Source organism: Amblyraja radiata, chromosome 7 (assembly GCF_010909765.2).
Source record: "Amblyraja radiata isolate CabotCenter1 chromosome 7, sAmbRad1.1.pri, whole genome shotgun sequence".
Classification (NCBI taxonomy): Eukaryota; Metazoa; Chordata; class Chondrichthyes; order Rajiformes; family Rajidae; genus Amblyraja; species Amblyraja radiata.
In genome coordinates, this window is record NC_045962.1 from 15,726,223 (window position 1) to 15,744,594 (window position 18,372).

The 18,372-nt window shown below is 43.3% G+C and overlaps 1 protein-coding gene across 1 annotated transcript in view; it reads left to right on the forward strand.

Annotated features, from left to right (window-relative positions):
* Positions 1–18,372, forward strand: part of stat4 (signal transducer and activator of transcription 4) — a 106,165-nt gene that overhangs the window by 23,683 nt on the left and 64,110 nt on the right. Inside the window, exons 4-10 of the mRNA XM_033023750.1 lie at positions 4,594–4,692; positions 6,042–6,134; positions 8,292–8,370; positions 12,386–12,471; positions 14,089–14,240; positions 14,334–14,492; positions 18,100–18,192. Coding sequence (XP_032879641.1) covers positions 4,594–4,692; positions 6,042–6,134; positions 8,292–8,370; positions 12,386–12,471; positions 14,089–14,240; positions 14,334–14,492; positions 18,100–18,192 — 761 coding nt within the window. The remainder of the gene's footprint in view (positions 1–4,593; positions 4,693–6,041; positions 6,135–8,291; positions 8,371–12,385; positions 12,472–14,088; positions 14,241–14,333; positions 14,493–18,099; positions 18,193–18,372) is intronic.

Genomic DNA, 18,372 nt, shown 5'->3' on the forward strand with positions numbered 1-18,372 from the left:
TCTCTTTACTTTGTACAGGAAATTATGGTTAGCGCTGTAGGTGCTTATTTTGAAGTATTTTTAATGTGACAGAATTGCATTTTTTTTAATTAAAGCATAGCTCCTTTTAAGTGGTAATACCAGGCATATTTCTTTAGAAATGGGTGAGAAAATAATTTTGTTTTCTTGTTATGGTATTTAATGTACTGACTTATTGTTAATTTCATTGCACCATTGCAGTTTCTCATGTGCAACTTGTTTAGTCCTGTGCAAGCAAATGGGCCTGTAATTATGGGCCTAATGGCGTAATTCTACTATCACATGATCTTATGATCTTATCAGGTGGTAAACTAGTTTTTAAGCATCCATTTAGGACAAGTGTTTACCTGCTAGATGTCCAAGAGATAAGGCAGAACTATTTAAATTCTGAATTAAATTATTTGTATAATTGTTGTAGAATCTTTGTAATATTGGATGGCAATAACACCTAACCACATGATGAATTTATCCACTAACTTGTGTTGGTATAGAGACAAGAATGATGCTTTGCCTTGATTAAATAAACCCATTAGATAGGTATTAGTTGCTGCTTCATAATTATATGATTTTTGCGATTTTGTCTTTTATGTTGTCTTTGGCTTCTGTACTCACCACCACTTCCCCAACTACTGCAAAGGATGATTGCAGAAGGCTGTCTCTTGTTAACTAGCTTGTAAGTAATTTGACTGCAATCACGCTGAGTCCAGTTAGGTGAGGAAAAGCATTAGGAAAGAAAGAAAGGTTGAGATCAGCTGATAAAGCAGAGCTGAGGAACGCAGTGTCCAGGGAACCATGTGCCTCAGGGGCCCCACGGGAGCATTTCTAGGGCTCTGCAGGTCTCTTTCTACAACCATATTTCAGAAAAGACGATGTTATAGAAGAAGGGTCTGAAGAAGGGTCTCGACCCGAAACATGCATAAATATTGACAATTGGAGGAACATCACCTCATATTTTGCTTGGGCTGCTTGCACCCCAGCAGTATGAATATTGACTTCTCTAACTTTAAGTAACAACCCAGCATTCCCTCGCCATCCCTCCCCCTTCCCACTTCTCCAACCAGTCTGCTTGTCCACAATTACATTTTATCTCTGTTTGGTTTGTTGTCACCTATTCCTAGCTAACACTAATCTATTCTACATTTTCCTTGATTTTCATCTCTTTTGATGTTTCGTTTTCACACACTTTATGCGTCCTTATCTCTGTGTATCCCTCTCCCCTGACTCTCAGTCTGAAGAAGGGTCGACCTGAAACGTCACCCATTCATTCCTTCTATCCAGAGGTGCTGGGTGACCCGCTGAGTTACTCCAGCATTTTGTGTCTATCTACGGTTTAAACCAGCATCTGCAGTTCCTCCCTACACATGTTACCAAAGTAATGTTGCCTGTTGCCGCTGCAGTTTGAGCCTTGTACTGGGACATTGGCAGCACTAACAAATTCTGCATCTTCACAAATATTACATTTTCCTGCAGTGGTACAAATGCTTGCACATTTTATGGACATGAAATGAAAGAGAAGGGCTAGGACTAGTTTGTGTATAGAGAGCGAAGAGTGAATGAAATATCTTCGCCATTCATAGTTTGCAGGGCGTGGTGTAAAAGCCCTGCCCACTGTACGAGTTCATTCAAGAGTTCAACATGTTGAAAAATCTTCACGAGTCTTCCCGAGCTTACCGCATTTCCCGAATACCTGCCATTAGCTTTACGAGCCGCTAAGAGACGTCCCCGAGCTCCGACGTACCCGCTACGTACATTCCACGTGCTTCCACAAGTTAGATATATTTTTTAAACTCGGGAGAGCTCTTGAATGAACTCATACAGTGGGACAAGGCTTTAAGATTCTGCCACCATGGGCGTCACAGTGACACAGAGGTAGAGTCGCTGCCTTACAGCCCCAGACCCGTGTTCGATCCTGACTATGGGTACTGTCTGTACGGAGTGTGTACATTCTCCCCGTGATCTGCGTGCGTTTTCACCGAGAATTTTGTTTCCTCCCACACTCCAAAGACGTACAGGTTTGTAGATTAATTGGTTTGGTTATAAATGTAAAAATTGCCCCTGGTGTAGGATAGTGTTAATGTGCGGGGATCGCTAGTCGGTGCGGACTCGGTGGGCCGAAGGGCCTGTTTCTGCTCCGTGTCTCTAAATTAAACCAACATATTTTTCTCCAGACGTGATGATGAGTAGAAAAGGTGCTGACATCTTGTCACTCCCTAAGCATGGCTTGTGTTGGACATGCTGTGACAAGGAAGGAAAGGTCGTTAGCGGTGATCTTCACAGATGCTTGAAAAATCTGCCAGTCATTGTCAGTTATGAGCATTAGGGTAGTAATGGTTCGAATTGTGGTGGGAGTTGTGGTGTAAGTGTGGGAGTAGCAAAATATGTGCGTAAGAGGCGTTGTGATGTGCAGTACATCTATATTGAGGATGGAAGGAATTTTTTTCTTATCCACTCATCTCTGCTGTCATTTAACATCTTTAGGCACGAGTTATTGCCTGGGAGGGGATCTTGTATGTGCTGGCTGAACCAGCTCTTTCCAAAATGGGTTACCCCTTTCAGATGGGTTGGTGGGATGAGGTGGGAGGTGGGGGGTGGAGGGTGGGTGGGGGCATGGAGAGAGTCTTCTTTCTGTGAAGGAAGGAACAGCAGATGGTGGTTTCAACCTAAGATAGACACAAAATGCTGGTGTAACTTAGCAGGACAAGCAGCATCTCCGGGGGGAAGGAATGGGCGACGTTTCAGGTCGAGATCCTTCTTCAGACTGGAGAAGGGACTGAAGAAATGACTCGACCTGAAACGTCACCCATTCCTTCTCTCCAGAGATGATGCCGGACCCACTGAGCATTTTGTGTCTTCTTTCTGTGTTGGGTGCTGCTTGAACAAGAAAACCTATTGCACAAATAGCAAACCACTCCCCCTTCGTGCATGGCAGACGAGATTGGATTTGAATGGGGCTGCGTTTATAGCGATGGATGACCAGGCGAGCTGTTTGCGGTTGTATCTTGTTAATTGCAAAGTCAAATAAATCTCCTGAGCTTCTTCAAACTTAATAATGCAGTTTTAAATTTCTCACGACTGGAGTATTAACATAAGGGATGAGTCGACCTAACTGACTGGTTGCAAAAGGCTTCTGCCCCAGTTTGCTTACAAAAATGTGACACACAATTAAAAGATGCCAATAACAGTGTAGATTTTGAACATTTTGTTTGGATTTTGTTGACAGACATATCTTAATCTTCCTGAAGTGATCTTAATCCATGTCATGGAAAGACACGAAATGCTGGTCAGCAGGTCAGGCAGCAACCCTGGAGAGCAAGCATACGTGATGTTTTGGGTTGGGACTATTCTTCGGATGCTGCCTAACCCACTGAGGTACTCCAGCATTTTGTGTCTTTCCCTGGTAAATCAGCATCTGCAGTTCCTCGTTTCTACTTCTTAATTCCTATCATTACAATTGTTTGAATCGGGTACAGTATTCGCAGGCTGGTGCCAAATAAAACAAGATGCAGAATTACTTTTAAATGGTCTGAAGTGAGGTGCTTGTTTAGGAGTGCTATTATAATTCCAGCAATCTTTATGAACCGGCCAAGATCGTTCAGTCACAGAAGCCAACCCGGATTGTTGCCATTAAATTAAGCAGAGTCAACATGGATTTCTGAAAGGGAAATTGTGTTTATCAAACCTGCTGGCACCTTTGAGGATGTGACTAGTAGAAAGGAAATTTGTGAATGTGGTTTATTTAGATTTTTAAAAGGCTCTATTAAAGTCCCACTTGAAAGACTAGTGTGCAAAATTTAAATGGATGGCATTGAGCTCATACACATGGAATGAAAATTGGTTGATTTACAAGTCAGAGTGACAGAGAGCAGGAGCCGAGGGACAATTTACGTTTATACCAAGCCAATTAACCTACAAACCTGTACGTCTTTGCAGTGTTGGGAGAAACCGAAGATTTCAGAGAATGGGGAGAACATACAAACTTCATGGGGAGTAGATGCAGACTTCATACAGACAGCACCCGTAGTTGGGATCGAACCCGGGTCTCTGGTGCTGCAAGTGTTGTAAGGCAGCATCTCTACCACTGCACCACCTTGCTGCCCGATTATTTATAGAGATACAGCGTGAAAACAGGCCCTTTGGCCCACCGAGTCCGCACCGATCAGCGGTCTCTGCACACTAACACTATCCTACACACACTAGGGACAATTAGCACTTACACCAAGCCAATTAACCTACAGACCTGTACGTCTTTGGAGTGTGGGAGGAAACCATAGATCTCGAAGTAAATCCTTCGGTCACAGGGAGAACGTATAAACTCCGTACAGACAGCACCTGTAGTCAGGGAAGGTTGTGCCTCCGATTGCCTGAGCTTTCTCCCTGTCCAATTTAAACAAAATTACATAGCATTACATAACATAAGAAGAGATAAACCTTTGCGGGGAAACTGTCTTCCTTGCCTCCCTGCTGCCCTACTAACAAAAAAAGGATCTGCAAAAGCCAAAATAAAACTTGTTACTCTATGCATTAGAGACTAATGTGAATAATTTAACTCTACGTTGCATTTCTTTTATGCCACAGGTCCAATATCTTGGAAATCCTTTGCATATGGCTTCAGTTATAGCAAATTGCCTGAGGGAAGAGAGGAGGATTCTCACAGCAGTCACCACACCTGAGCAGGTAAGCATTTGCTTTCCTTGGGCCTTGTGCACCTTAAGAGACATCCGACTTGCAGTTTCACGTTTTTACTCAGTGATATGCGAGTCGAAGCAGAAGATTTGTTTCATATAAGATTTGGATTTTTATTTAATGATTTTCAAGCCTTGTGACAAGGATGCTTGCTAACCATTTAAATTATTCTAATTATCTTTGACAATTTTGCATCGCAAACACAAGTTTTACGGGTGAATTTGAAGATCTGATATCAATCAGTTTAGGTTAGTTATTGGCACCGAGGCAAAGTGTTTTGCATGCAATCAACACAGATCTGATATTCCATACATAGGTTTAATCAGTTCAAACTGGGGTCAAGGAAAGAGCGTTCACGTCGCGGCCCTGTTTCCACCAATCTTTCCACCACCACGCACAAGAAGCACAAGAAACGCAAGACAGACACCATTGTATGCGGATGCCGAGAACTGTGTTTACACACTTTTTTACACACATTTAATCATTTTTGTCAAGTGACTGAAAATCGAAGTTGACAGTTGAATGTAAATCAAAGGTCAATATTGTTTATTGTAATGACTCGGCCTGCCCCTGTAGAGTAATGCCCCTGTCCCACTTAGGAAACCTGAACAGAAACCCCTGGAGGTTCCCGGAGGTTGCAGGTGGTTGCCGGAGGTTGCAGGTAGTGGAAGCAGGTAGGGAGACTGACAAAAACCTCTGGGAACCTCCGGGAACCGCACGGAAACCTTGGGTGGGGCGCAAAGTCTCCAGAGGTTTCCGTTCAGGTTTCCTAAGTGGGACAGGGGCATAAGCATAACAAACTAATTATTGATCTGTTTACCTGCTGTTTAGTTTAGTTTAGAGATACAGCGTGGAACCCGACCCTTCGGCCCATCGAGTCCGCTCTGACCACTGATCTCCGCACATTAACACTACCCTACACACACTAGGGACAATTTTACATTCCTAACAAGCCAATTAACCTACAAACCTGTACGTCTTTAGAGTGTGAGAGGAAACCGAAGATCTCAGAGTAAACCCACACGGTCACGGGGAGAACGTACAAACTCCGTACAGACAGCACCCGTAGTCAGTATCGAACCCATGACTCTGGCGCTGCCAGGCAGTATCTCTGCCGCTGCGCCATCGTGCCATCCACGTACACGTTCCAGTTACATATATTGATGGTCCTAAACTTAAACATCAGGATGGCTAGTAGCATCAACTGTTCTGCCCAATAACTGATGAATGAATTGCAATGTCAGCTATCATTTCATCTGAGTACTTTTGTGCGATCAGCAAGCTGCTAGATTATATTTCAGCACCATTCAACTGCTTACAATCTGTTCCATTTACTTAAGGAGCATGAGGAAAAATTGTTGCAGAGCTCAATGATTTCTGAAAGACAACGAAGTTTGGAACACCGAATGTCTACCATAAAGACCAACACACAGGTATATTCCAAGTCACTCCAGTAATTTATTTAGTGTCATATTTTCCTCTTTATTTTATCAAATGAGTTAAGGTATGCAAATGTTATCTGTCCTTCAAAATAAACACTTTCATTCCAACTAGGTGAACACACAGTCTAGTCCAGAAGGGAAACACATATGCATCTTAGTATAAGTTGCAGATTTTACTCCAGCCATCAGATCAGGCACCAGGTGGAAGTTAATCTTTTCTCTCTTGAATTTTTTAATTCATGCCAGCAATGGCATGTTGATAGAAGGACAGTCCATTACATGGACATTACTGCTAAAATACAAGATAACACTAGACTAAGTGGGACCCGTTGGGTCCCATGTTCACACAGGAGGGCTGGTCCCGCAACACAATATTCCACCTCTCCACCAATTCCAACATTGGTGGCCAGTTGTTGGGGGGGAGGCTTTCTGGAGCGCTAGTATGGGTGTTATGGGCTGAAGGGACTGGTTTCCAGAGGGCTAGTATGGACATTGTGGACCGAATGGATTCTTGGCCTGGCAGCTCAGTCACTCAAGCCTGGTGTGTTGGCAGCTCACTCACTCACGGCTGGTGGACTGGCAGTTGACTCACGGCTATTTTTTGAAATTCCATTTCAAGCAGGGTGCAAGGACACCAAATTCAAATGCAGTTTCCAACCATTTCAAGCAGGGTGCAAGGCCACCAAATTCAAATGCAGTTTCCTACCATTTCAAGCAGGGTGCAAGGCCACCAAATTCAAAAGCAGTTTCATATCATTTTAAGCAGAGTGCAAGGCCACCAAATTAAAAAGCAGTTTCATACCATTTCAAGCAGGGTGCAACGCCACCAAGGTGACCTCTCCCTCCCCCATCTTGCAGAGACTGAGCCACGCCCACATGTCCGGGTTTTATAGTCCCTCCCCCCTCCCACCGGAAGGGCGGTGATTGACAGGAGAGAGAATCTCAACATTTTTAAAACACTAATAACTCTTTTCATCGATGGAAAAAATCCTCTTGTCCTACGCAGCAGAGAGAGACTCTGAGTGAGATGGCCAAAAATCACAGCCGTAAGTGCTAGCGTTTTTTCTAAAATCAATACGCAATGCAAACAGGAAGTGGTCAGGATGAGACTTAATTATATAGATGGAGGGTGGTAGGCATATAAAATAAATTATCAGAAGAGGTGGCTGGAGCAGGTACTATAACAACATTTAAAAGACACTTGAATAGATACGTGAATAGGAAAGGATTAGAGGGATATAAGCATAATCATAATCATAGTACTTTATCAGCCAAGTATGTTTTGCAACATGCGAGGAATTTGATTTGCCATACAGTCATACCAATAAAGGGCAACAAGACACCCAAATACATTTTTAACATGAACATCCACCACAGTGACTCCCCCACATTCCTCACTGTGATGGAAGGCAAACACAGTTCAATCTACTTCCCATCTTTGTTCTCGGGGCACTCGAACCTTCCGTTGTCGGGGTGATCTTGGCTCCCGCAACCGTCAGTCAAGCCCTCTGCTTCAGGGCGATCAAGCTCCCGCATCAGGGGGATCTCAGCTCCCCGCGCCGGGCGATCAGACCCCGGATCGGGGCTAGTCGAACGTCTTGCGAATTTGGAGCTTCCTGACATCAGTCTATACCCGAGACTGCGAGCTCCTCGATGTTGAGGTCCGCAGTGTCGATCCCAGGCAAGGGATCGCAGGCTCCGATGGTAAGTCCATGGCCCCGTGGTGGGGCTCAAAGTCAGTCTCGAGCAAGGCCTCCAGGTCCATGATGTTAGGCTGCAGAGCGACCGGAGATACGATCCAGAAAACAATCGCTTCTCTGGCAAGGTAAGAGAATGAAAAAAGTTTCCCCCGACCACCTCCCCCACCCCCCACATAAAACAAACCAGAGAACATTAACACATACTTTTAAAGACCTAAAATTAACAAAAAAGACGAAAAGACAGACAGACTGTTGGCAAGGCTGCCATCGCTGACGGCGCCGACCGGTGACGTGGGCCAAATGCGGCAGGTGGGACAAGTGTAGATGTGACATCTTGGTCGGCAGGATCAAGGGCCCTTTTTCTGTATAACTCTATGACTCCTCGACCCGATAACTTCACAGAGCAGAATAACTTCACAGAGTTTCTTTTGTTCCCCCCCATGAACAGTTTGTGGAACAAGATGTGAAGTACCTTGAGGATCTCCAAGATGAGTTTGACTTCAGATATAAGACACTACAGACACAAGGTAATTTTCAAAATGAACAGCAGGGCAATATCTTTGATGATTGTAATTATAAGTAAGTAAGTTTATTGGCCAAATATTCACATACACGGAATTTGCCTTGGTGCTTCGCCCACAAGTAACAACATGACATACAGTGACAGATACGAATGACTCAGAAAACACTACACATTAATCATAATAAAACATTAATGATAAAACACCATTGATCAAGAATGTGAACCAACAAAATACCAGATCAAAGGGAGGCTACAGATTTTTGGCTGTTGAGTAGAGCAACTACTCGTGGATAAAAACTATTTTTATGTCTGGCTGTGGCAGCTTTGACAGTCCGGAGTTGCCTTCCAGAGGGAGGTGATTCAAAGAGTTTGTGGCCAAGGTGAGAGGGGTCAGAGATGATCTTGCCCGCTCGCTTCCTGGCCCTTGCAGTGTACAGTTCATCAGTGGAGGGAAGGTTGCAGCCAATAACCTGTAATTGACTTGATTGGGATTTAAGGACAAAGTTTAAGATGTGAATTTGAGCAAGAATGTTGATTTTGTGCCTTAGCAACAACACTGTAAATGGGACAATCCAAACTGTGATTCCAAGTAATTAGAAATAAAACATACATTTAGCTTCAGTCTTTATGATAGAATATTCTATGAATATCCCTTTAATATTTAAAAAAAAACAGTGGTGGAATTAAATACCATCACCATCACTAGAGAATTGGCAAACTAATGAGGCTAAAGACTGATAAGTCCACTGTACCTGGTATCCTCCAAGAAATGTCCAGAGAAATAATGAATATATTGGTTGCAATTTTCCTTAGATTCTTGAGTGATACCAAATGACTGGAAAACTGCCAAGGTGATACTCTTATTTAAAAAGGGCAGCAGGTGAAATGTGGCAACTTTAGGCCAGATGGCCTAACATCTTTTATTAATATCCGTTATTAAGTTGATAATAGTGGAACATTTGGAAAGTCCTAATTTGATCAAGAAGAGTCAATGGTTCATGAAGGAGAGGCCACCACTGACAAATTTACAGAGGGTAATTTTCAGATTGACAACCAGTAGGCAGTTGGTTGCCACAGGAAAGAGTGCAGGGACTAAACAGTTTATACTGAACAAGAATGACTTGCAGGAAGGAAGCATCAATTAGACACACAACTCTTGGAAAAAGTGGACTAGTTGTATGATGATACCTTTCCCATGGAGGTCCGTCAATTCCTAGCCATTTGGCTGGAAAACCAGGATTGGTGAGAAACTAGTTAAATTCAACTCATCTAAATTTGGAACTCATCTTTATATTTACGTAGCATTTTCTTTGTAGCTGTAAAAAGGTGGAAATGTAGTAGCGGGAGATTTGTTTAAAATGACAGAAATTTTCAATGTAGAAAATGATGCAGAGAAGTCTATGTAACAATTCTGGAGAGAACAGAATGATGGAGGAAGGAACTGTAGATGCTGGTTTAAACTGAAGATAGACACAAAATGCGGGACAGGCGGCATCTCCCCTAGAGAAGGAATGGGTGACGTTTCGGGTCGAGACCCTTCCTCAGACTCGATGTTGATGGTTTCAGTTAGTGGGCAAAACGTTGGCAAACGGATTGTGAATTGGGAAAGCGTGAAGTTATTCACTTTGACATGGAAGAACTGATTATTACATAATTGGAGGAAAATTGCAGAAGGCTACAGCACAAAAGGGATTTGGGAGTCCTTGTACATGAAGTATGGAAAGCCAGTGTACATGTGCAGTAGGTATTCCGTTAATCAAATGGAACGCTACCATTTATTTCAACTGTTTTGGAGTGTAAAAGTCAGGAAGTCTTCCTGCAACTATACACAGCACTGATGTGGCAACATCTGGAATGCTGTGTACAGTTTTGGCCCCTTTCTTTAATGAAATATATATTATCATTGAATGCTTTTCAATGGAGGTTGACTGGGATAATCCCAAGTATGAAGGGATTTTTTTATAATAATTGAAATATAAAGCGTAAATGTAATTGAAATGTAAGCCTCACAGAGGGGCTCGACAGGGTAAACGTTGGGTGGATGTTTCCCTTCAGGGGAAAGTATGTGAAGGGCAGAGTTTAAAATAGAAACATAGAAATTAGGTGCAGGAGTAGGCCATTCGGCCCTTCGAGCCTGCACCGCCATTCAATATGATCATGGCTGATCATCCAACTCAATATCCCGTACCTGCCTTCTCTCCATACCCTCTGATCCCCTTAGCCACAAGGGCCACATCTAACTCCCTCTTAAATATAGCCAATGAACTGGCCTCAACTACCCTCTGTGGCAGAGAGTTCCAGAGATTCACCACTCTCTGTGTGAAAAAAGTTTTTCTCATCTCGGTTTTAAATAAGGGATTCCATTTCAGACTGAGATAAGGAAGACTTTCTGCTCCCAAAGGCCGTTGATTTTTTTTTAAATTCCATGCCCCAGAGAGCTATGAAGACTAAATCATTGAAAGTATACAAAGCTAAGGAAGGTTTTTAAATCTGCAAGGGAACCAAAGGTTGTGGGGATAGAATAGGGCAGCACAGTGACACAGAGGTAGAGTTGTTGCCTAACAAGTGCCAGAGACCTGTGTTTAATCCTGGCTGCGGGTGCTGTCTGTACAGAGTTTGTACGTTCTCCCCAAGACCTGCGTGACTTTTCTCCAGGATCTCCGGTTTCCTCCCACACCCCAAAGACACAGTTTTTGTAGGCTAATTGGCATGGTATAATTGTAAATTGTCCCTAGCATGTGTATGATAGTGTTAGCGTGCAGCGATCGCTGGTCGGTGTGGACCCGGTGGGCCGAAGGTCCTGGTTCCACACTGTATCTCTAAACTAAACTAAACTAAACTAAAAAATACAGAGATAGATTAAAGGGAAGTTAGATCAGCCATGATCTTATTGATGGTGGAGCAGGTTATAGGGGCACTTACCCCCTACATCCCTACATGTGGTCTTAATACAGAAAATATTCAAGGGTCAGGCAGCATCCCTGGAGAGAGGAAAATGTTTCAGAAGAATGGTCTTTCTCAAACAAAGATATATTTTAGACAATCATATATATATATATGTTTGTGTATGTGTATAATATATTCCCAGTGTGAATTTGAGAAATAATTAGAAAAAAACATAATCCTCAAATTCAGTCTGGGAACACAGTATATTATTGTGATGGATGAGTTGAGCAAAGATTCTCAAAGATGCTGCTTACAAAAATGGACACAAGGTGCTGTATCTCAGCGGGTCGGGCAGCAATTCTGGAGAACATGGAACCGAGGAGACAGAAATTTCTGATAGCTTTACATAAGAAGAAGAGTCCCATAAAGTGATTCAGCAATCTGGCTGAACGTCACCTAGCCAATATCTTTTCACTTTGAAGATAAAACAGAATGGAAAATCTCAACAGGTCAGGCAGTATCTACATTTCAGACCATTGTCCCTTCATCAGAGTGCTATTTTTTTCTCTTTCCACTGATGTTTCCTGACCTGTTGAGCATTTCCAAAATTTTCTGGGTTTATTTTAAATGTCCAGCTTTTTGATTTTACTTTTTTATTCGCACGAATTCAGCAAAAAGGACATGCCTGGCCTTTGCAAACCTTGATTGTCCAATGGCTCTTTTCAATTTCCGTCCAAGAGACATGAATGTCAATATATTTTGTGGACATTTGCACTATCCACATCACCGATCGACCCATGGGCACTGCAGCTCCACCTAGAAATCTTCACTTCAGCAAAACAAACTGGAGGAACTTAGTGGATCAGGCAGTATCTCTGGAGAGAAGGAATGGGTGACGTTTCGGGGCGAGACCCTTCTTCAGAAAGCGGAGGGATCAGTGGAGGGAATGGACAGACACCATTTTGGATCAGGACCCTTCTTCACTTAAATTGGTTACATGGGTATCTGCCAATTTAGAATGAATATGCCCAATTAATTGGTATGGACAGACAATAGTGGATACTTAACCGATACCAATATCTCCCTTTTTATTTACATAGGAGGTTAACTTTGTTTCTGTTTACTCTTCTCAGAACAAAGTGATAGGAACAGTGTTCATATGAAGGAAGAGGTTTTCCGGTTGCAAGGCATGCTGAATCAGCTGGATCATAAACGAAAGGTAAAGTACCACAGGTCCAGTAGATGCTTTATCAAGCCTTTTGAGAGATGCTGCATTAGGACTTCCCCAAATCTCCAATCATCTTGGATATTTCTAGATGATCTCATAGAGACACCTTACAGGAGTAGGGTGTAAGGCCTCACCTTACACACAGGAAATTCATATTCAAACTATTTAAATTGCCCCACATCATGTAATCGGGAAGAATCAATGCACCAAGAAATGTGTCCAGTTTTAATTCCAACATGGGAAATAGTTTAACAAAAATTAATGTAATTCTGGGAAGATTAACTACCTCAGTCTGGATTGGTTATAATTCTATTCTTTATATCAGGCTGCAACATTTGAGTTTAAATCAATAGGTGAGCCACAAGTAGGAAATGGATTGAACCTGTTCTTGTTAGCTTGTTGTATACTTCACTGCCTTTCAGAAGGAGATGGGAATATGTCATGGGCATCGTATTGTCTACACGTTCTTGAGAAAATATATATATTTTCTCATGAACATGTTGACAATATGTTGTCCGTGAAGCTTAATTATTCATCCTGGCTGTGCTGTCCAGAAGACACTTTTTTAATACTGTGGATCCGATCTATTTGGCAAGCCATGAAAATCTGAGGAAGGATTTGGAATGTACTTGAATATTTTAGTGAATATTATGGAAGATGAAGTTGATAGCACTGTGGCTGAAGCAGGCAGGAAATATGGCCTGCAACTTTACATGTCTGAATTCCTGAACAGTGCATTAACAGGGACATAGGTGAGAGGTGAGAGGGGAAAGATTTAATAGGAACCTGAGGGGCAACTCTTTCACACCGAGGGCAGTGGGTTCATGAAACAAGCTGCCAGGGGGGGTAAGTAGAGGCAAGTATTATAACAAAATTAAAAATACATTTGGACAAGTACATGGATAGAAAGGTTTAGAGGAATATGGGCCAAGCACAGGCAGGCGGGGACTAGTATAGATAGGGCATCTTGGTTGGCTTGGGCAAGTTGGGCCGAAGGGTCTGTTTCCGTGCTGTATGACTATGATTCTGAAAAGGGCTGAAAGAACATTGAATTTAAATCCAGCAAGAATGGAAGAAGATAGTTCACTGAGATCTAAATACTTAAGGAAATGGGCAGTACAGTGGCGCAGTGGTAGAGTTGCTTCCTTACTGCACCAAAGACCCAGTTTCGATCCTGACTACGGGTGCTGTCTGCACGGAATTTGTACATTCTCCCTGTGACTGCGTGTGTGTTTTCTCCGGGTGCTCCGGTTTCCTCCCACTCTCCAAAGACATACAAATTTGTAGGTTAATTGGCTTCAGTTCAATTGTAAACTATCCCTAGTGCGTGAGATGGTGCTGGTGTATGGGATGGTCAGCACCGATGCTGAATGGCCAGCATGGATTCGGTGGGCCGAATGGCCTGTTTCCACACTGTATCTCTAATGAATTTGTACAATTGTATTAAGCACATTTACGGAAATGCTTACAGATTATGATTTCATAATTGAAATATTAGTAGGAGTTTATGAGTTTTTAATTAAAATAGACTAGTATTGTACATCTGAAGATATCGGTGTAAAATGGATGTTGGGTTCCTACTCATGGCTGAATCTTTGTGTGATGCAGGAGGTTCTCCAAAAAATCACTGAGTTGTTAAACCAAATGGATTTTCTAATGAACAGACAACTGTTTGAAGAGCTAACGGATTGGAAACGCCGACAGCAAATTGCCTGCATAGGAGGTCCGCACAACACTTGTCTCGACCAACTGCAGAACTGGTAGAGTACCAAGCATCAGAATATTTTGTGGTTCTGTGTACTTTGTTTGGTTAACATGATGTACTATGAGTGCTGTCAATTCTTTTGAATTAGGTTTACATTGTTCGCAGAGAGCCTATTTCAGGTCAGACAACAGCTGAAAAAACTGGAGGAACTGCTGCAGAAAGTGACCTACGAGGGAGATCCAATGCCTTTGCAAAGACCTCATTTGGAGGAAAGTGTGAACATTTTGATTTACGGTTTCATAAAAAGGTAAGAAAATATATTAAAATGGAAAAAGCAACCTTTTAGTATCGTTCAGAAATTTTAGTTCCGGGTTCTACTGTGTAATTTCTTAAGGTTACAAATTCTGAGAAAATGACTGGGTATAGGCGACAGTCTGCATATCAGGCAGGAAATATGAGTTTCCTGAACTGATGAAATGGGCCTCTGAGTCATAGAAACAGAAAATATGAGCAGCAGTAGGCCATTCGGCCCTTTGATCCAGCACCGCCATTCAATATGATCATGGCTGATCATCCAAAATCAGTACCCCGTTCCTGTTTTCTCCCCATATCTCTTGATTCCGTTAGCCCTAAGAGCTATATCTTAACACCAAAAAAACCAAGGAGATAGTTGTGGACTTCTGGAGGGGGAGGAGGAGGACTCAAGCAACACCAATCACCATTAAGGGCACTGAGGTGGAGGTGGTCGCTAACCACAGGTACCTTGGTGTGCAGCTTGACAGTGAGCTGGACTGGAAGGGTCATATGGAGGCGGTGTACAGGAAGGGACAAAGCCGACTGTATTTTTTAAGGAGGCTGAGGTCATTTAACATCTGCCAACCCCTACTGTGCAGTGTCTACCATTCAGTGGTGGCCAGTGCTCTGTTTTTTGCTGTGGCCTGTTGGGGAGATGGCGCCTGCATAGCGGACAAAAACAGACTGGACAAGCTGATCAGGAAGGCCGGCTCAGTGGTCGGGGCTGAGCAACGAACGGTCCAGCAGGTGGCAGAGGCCAGAACTCTGAACAAACTGGGTTCAATAATGACCAACCCCACTCACCCACTCCATGCCCTGAAGGTGATCAAGAGCAGCATCTTCAGTCAGAGACTGATTGCACCAATGTGCAAAACTGAGAGACATAGGAAGTCCTGTTTACCAGCTGCTATAAGGTTATATAATGCGCATAAATAACTGCACTTTTTTTAATTAATTGTATTTTAACTTGTATTTTAACTTGTATTTTAACTTGTTAAGTATGGAAGCTATTTGAGGAAATGTGTGGTGTTATGTCTGTCTTGAAGCTGTCGTGGCACTGTAATTTCCTGTAAAGGACTATTAAAGGTATAATCAATCTATATCTAACTCTCTCTTGAATACATCCAGTGAATTGGCCTCCACTGCCTTCTGTGGCAGAGAATTCCACAGATTCACAACTCTTTGGGTGAAAGCGTTTTTCCTCATCTCAGTTCTAAATGCCCTACACCTTATTCTTAATAAGGGTTCTGAACGGCTTCTAAATAACCCTCTTACTTTGATTCATCCTCGACTGGGGAGGGATAAAAATTATATTACTTACCTGAATGTTCCTATTGCCACTCCTGGATTTCCACAAGAAAAGAAGTACTGGTGTCAGTTTTCCACAACTTTGTATCTGTAAGTACTACTGGGTCAGGCCCAGTAATATTACCACCAACTTCCATCTGGCACTCCAATACGCCTGGACCATTTCCAACACTTCCCTACCATTCCTTGACCTCACCATCTCCATCACAGGGGACAGACTCCTGACCGACATACACTACAAACCAACTGACTCACATGGCTATCTGGACTACACGTCTTCCCACCCTGCCCCCTGTAAAGACTCCATCCCCTACTCCCAATTCCTCCGCCTACACCGCATCTGCTCCCAGGATGAGACGTTCCACACCAGGGCATCGGAAATGTCCTCGTTCTTCAGGGAACGGGGATTCCCCTCCGCCACCATAGATGAGGCCCGCGCCAGGGTCTCATCCATACCCCGTAACACTGCTCTCTCTCCCCATCCCCGCACTCGCAACAAGGGCAGAGTCCCCCTAGTCCTCACCTTTCACCCCACCAGCCGGCAAATACAACAAATAATCCTCCGCCATTTCCGCCACCTCCAACGTGACCCCACCACTCGCCACATCTTCCCATCTCCCCCTATGTCTGCCTTCCGCAAAGACCGCTCCCTCTGCAACTCCCTTGTCAATTCTTCCCTTCCCTCCCGTACCACCCCCTCCCCGGGCACTTTCCGTTGCAACCGCAAGAAATGCAACACCTGTCCCTTCACCTCCCCCCTCGACTCCATTCAAGGACCCAAGCAGTCGTTCCAGGTGCGACAAAGGTTCACCTGTATCTCCTCCAACCTCATCTACTGCATCCGCTGCTCTAGATGTCAGCTGATTTACATCGGGGAGACTAAGCGGAGGTTGGGCGATCGATTCGCCGAACACGTCCGCTCAGTCCGCAATAACCTACCTGAACTCCCGGTGGCTCAGCACTTCAACTCCCCCTCCCATTCCCAATCCGACCTCCCTGTCCTGGGTCTCCTCCATTGCCAGAGTGAGCAACACCGGAAATTGGAGGAACAGCACCTCATATTCCGCCTGGGTTGCTTGCGTCCGGATGGCTTGAACGTTGAATTCTCCCAGTTTTGCTAGCCCTTGCTGTCTCCTCCCCTTCCTTAACCCTCGAGCTGTCTCCTCCCATCCCCCCGCCCTCGGACTCCTCCTCCTCCCTTTTTCCTTCCTTCTCCCCCCCACCCCCCATCAGTCTGAAGAAGGGTTTCGGCCCGAAACGTCGCCTATTTCCTTCGCTCCATAGATGCTGCTGCACCCGCTGAGTTTCTCCAGAATTTTTGTGTACCTTCCAGTAATATTACATACTGAAGCCTTTCCGCTTTCCTCGGAAAGGGGCAGCCAAATGACTAAATTAGCTTCTGACCCGATAGATTAGCCAAAAGCACCACTGGCAGTGCACATGGACATTTCATAACTTGCATTTATGTGAGAAAACATGAAACTGGAAAAAATACAAATGATTTGGGACACTTCAAATAAATGCATCATAACTCGGCTACAAGATGGTAAACGATTCAAAGGACCATTAGGATTTATAACCATATCACTATGCTCAATGAAATGATTTATGAAATTCACAGTACAAATGGATTTTGTTCTAAATTGCATTCCCCCTTTTCTCCTCTTCTATGTTGTTCTTAAGCACCAGATGCATCAGTACATTGGCAACATTTCAATTCTTTATTAATGACCAAATAACTAAATATCAACAAGTTATTTGAGGAATACAAGGAATCATAGTGGCACCCAATCCCACCTTTGTCCAATATGCAAATGCACATACTCTCCAAGATGGTGTTCAAGACAAGGGCTAATTCTTCCAATCACTAAATCAACAACACTTCTAGCATCCCAGATGTTGGCTTTCTTGCCATCAACCAACTGGGCATCAACTGTTTCCAGGTAGTAAATCATCCTAAGGTAGGCACAAAATGCTGGAGTAACTCAGCGGGTCAGGCAGCATCTCTGGAGAAAAAGGATGGGTGATGTTTCAGATAGGGACCCTTCCGCAGACTGATGCTGCCTGACCCATTGAGTTACTCCAGCACTTTGTGTCTATCGTGGGTATTAACCAGCATCTGCAGTTCCTTTCTAGACATAGTAAATCATCCTTTTTAATTATAGAGAAACAATATTGGATGTAAATATAAGAACTTTTCAAAATCTGATATTTAATATTAACAAGTCACAAGTGGGACTTAAGTTGTTTTTAACAAGTGTGAATATTCTTGAGAAAGATGATAAGCTGTCTTTTACTTCCAATATGTTTAGTTCTTTTGTGGTGGAGAGACAGCCTTGCATGCCGACCCATCCACAGAGAGCAATGGTCCTAAAAACAGGAGTGCAGTTCACTGTCAAGTTAAGGTGAGCTTCTTTGTGATAAGTAACACAATATTGAGTTGACATTTGTCTTTAAGTAAACAATCAGGATGGATTTTTTCCTTGGTGTTAAACCAATATAGTATTGGCCACATTTTGTGGTTCCTCATCAACATGTATTTCTAAAAGCCATCACATATCAGGAGGTGAGTTAAATCGATGGCC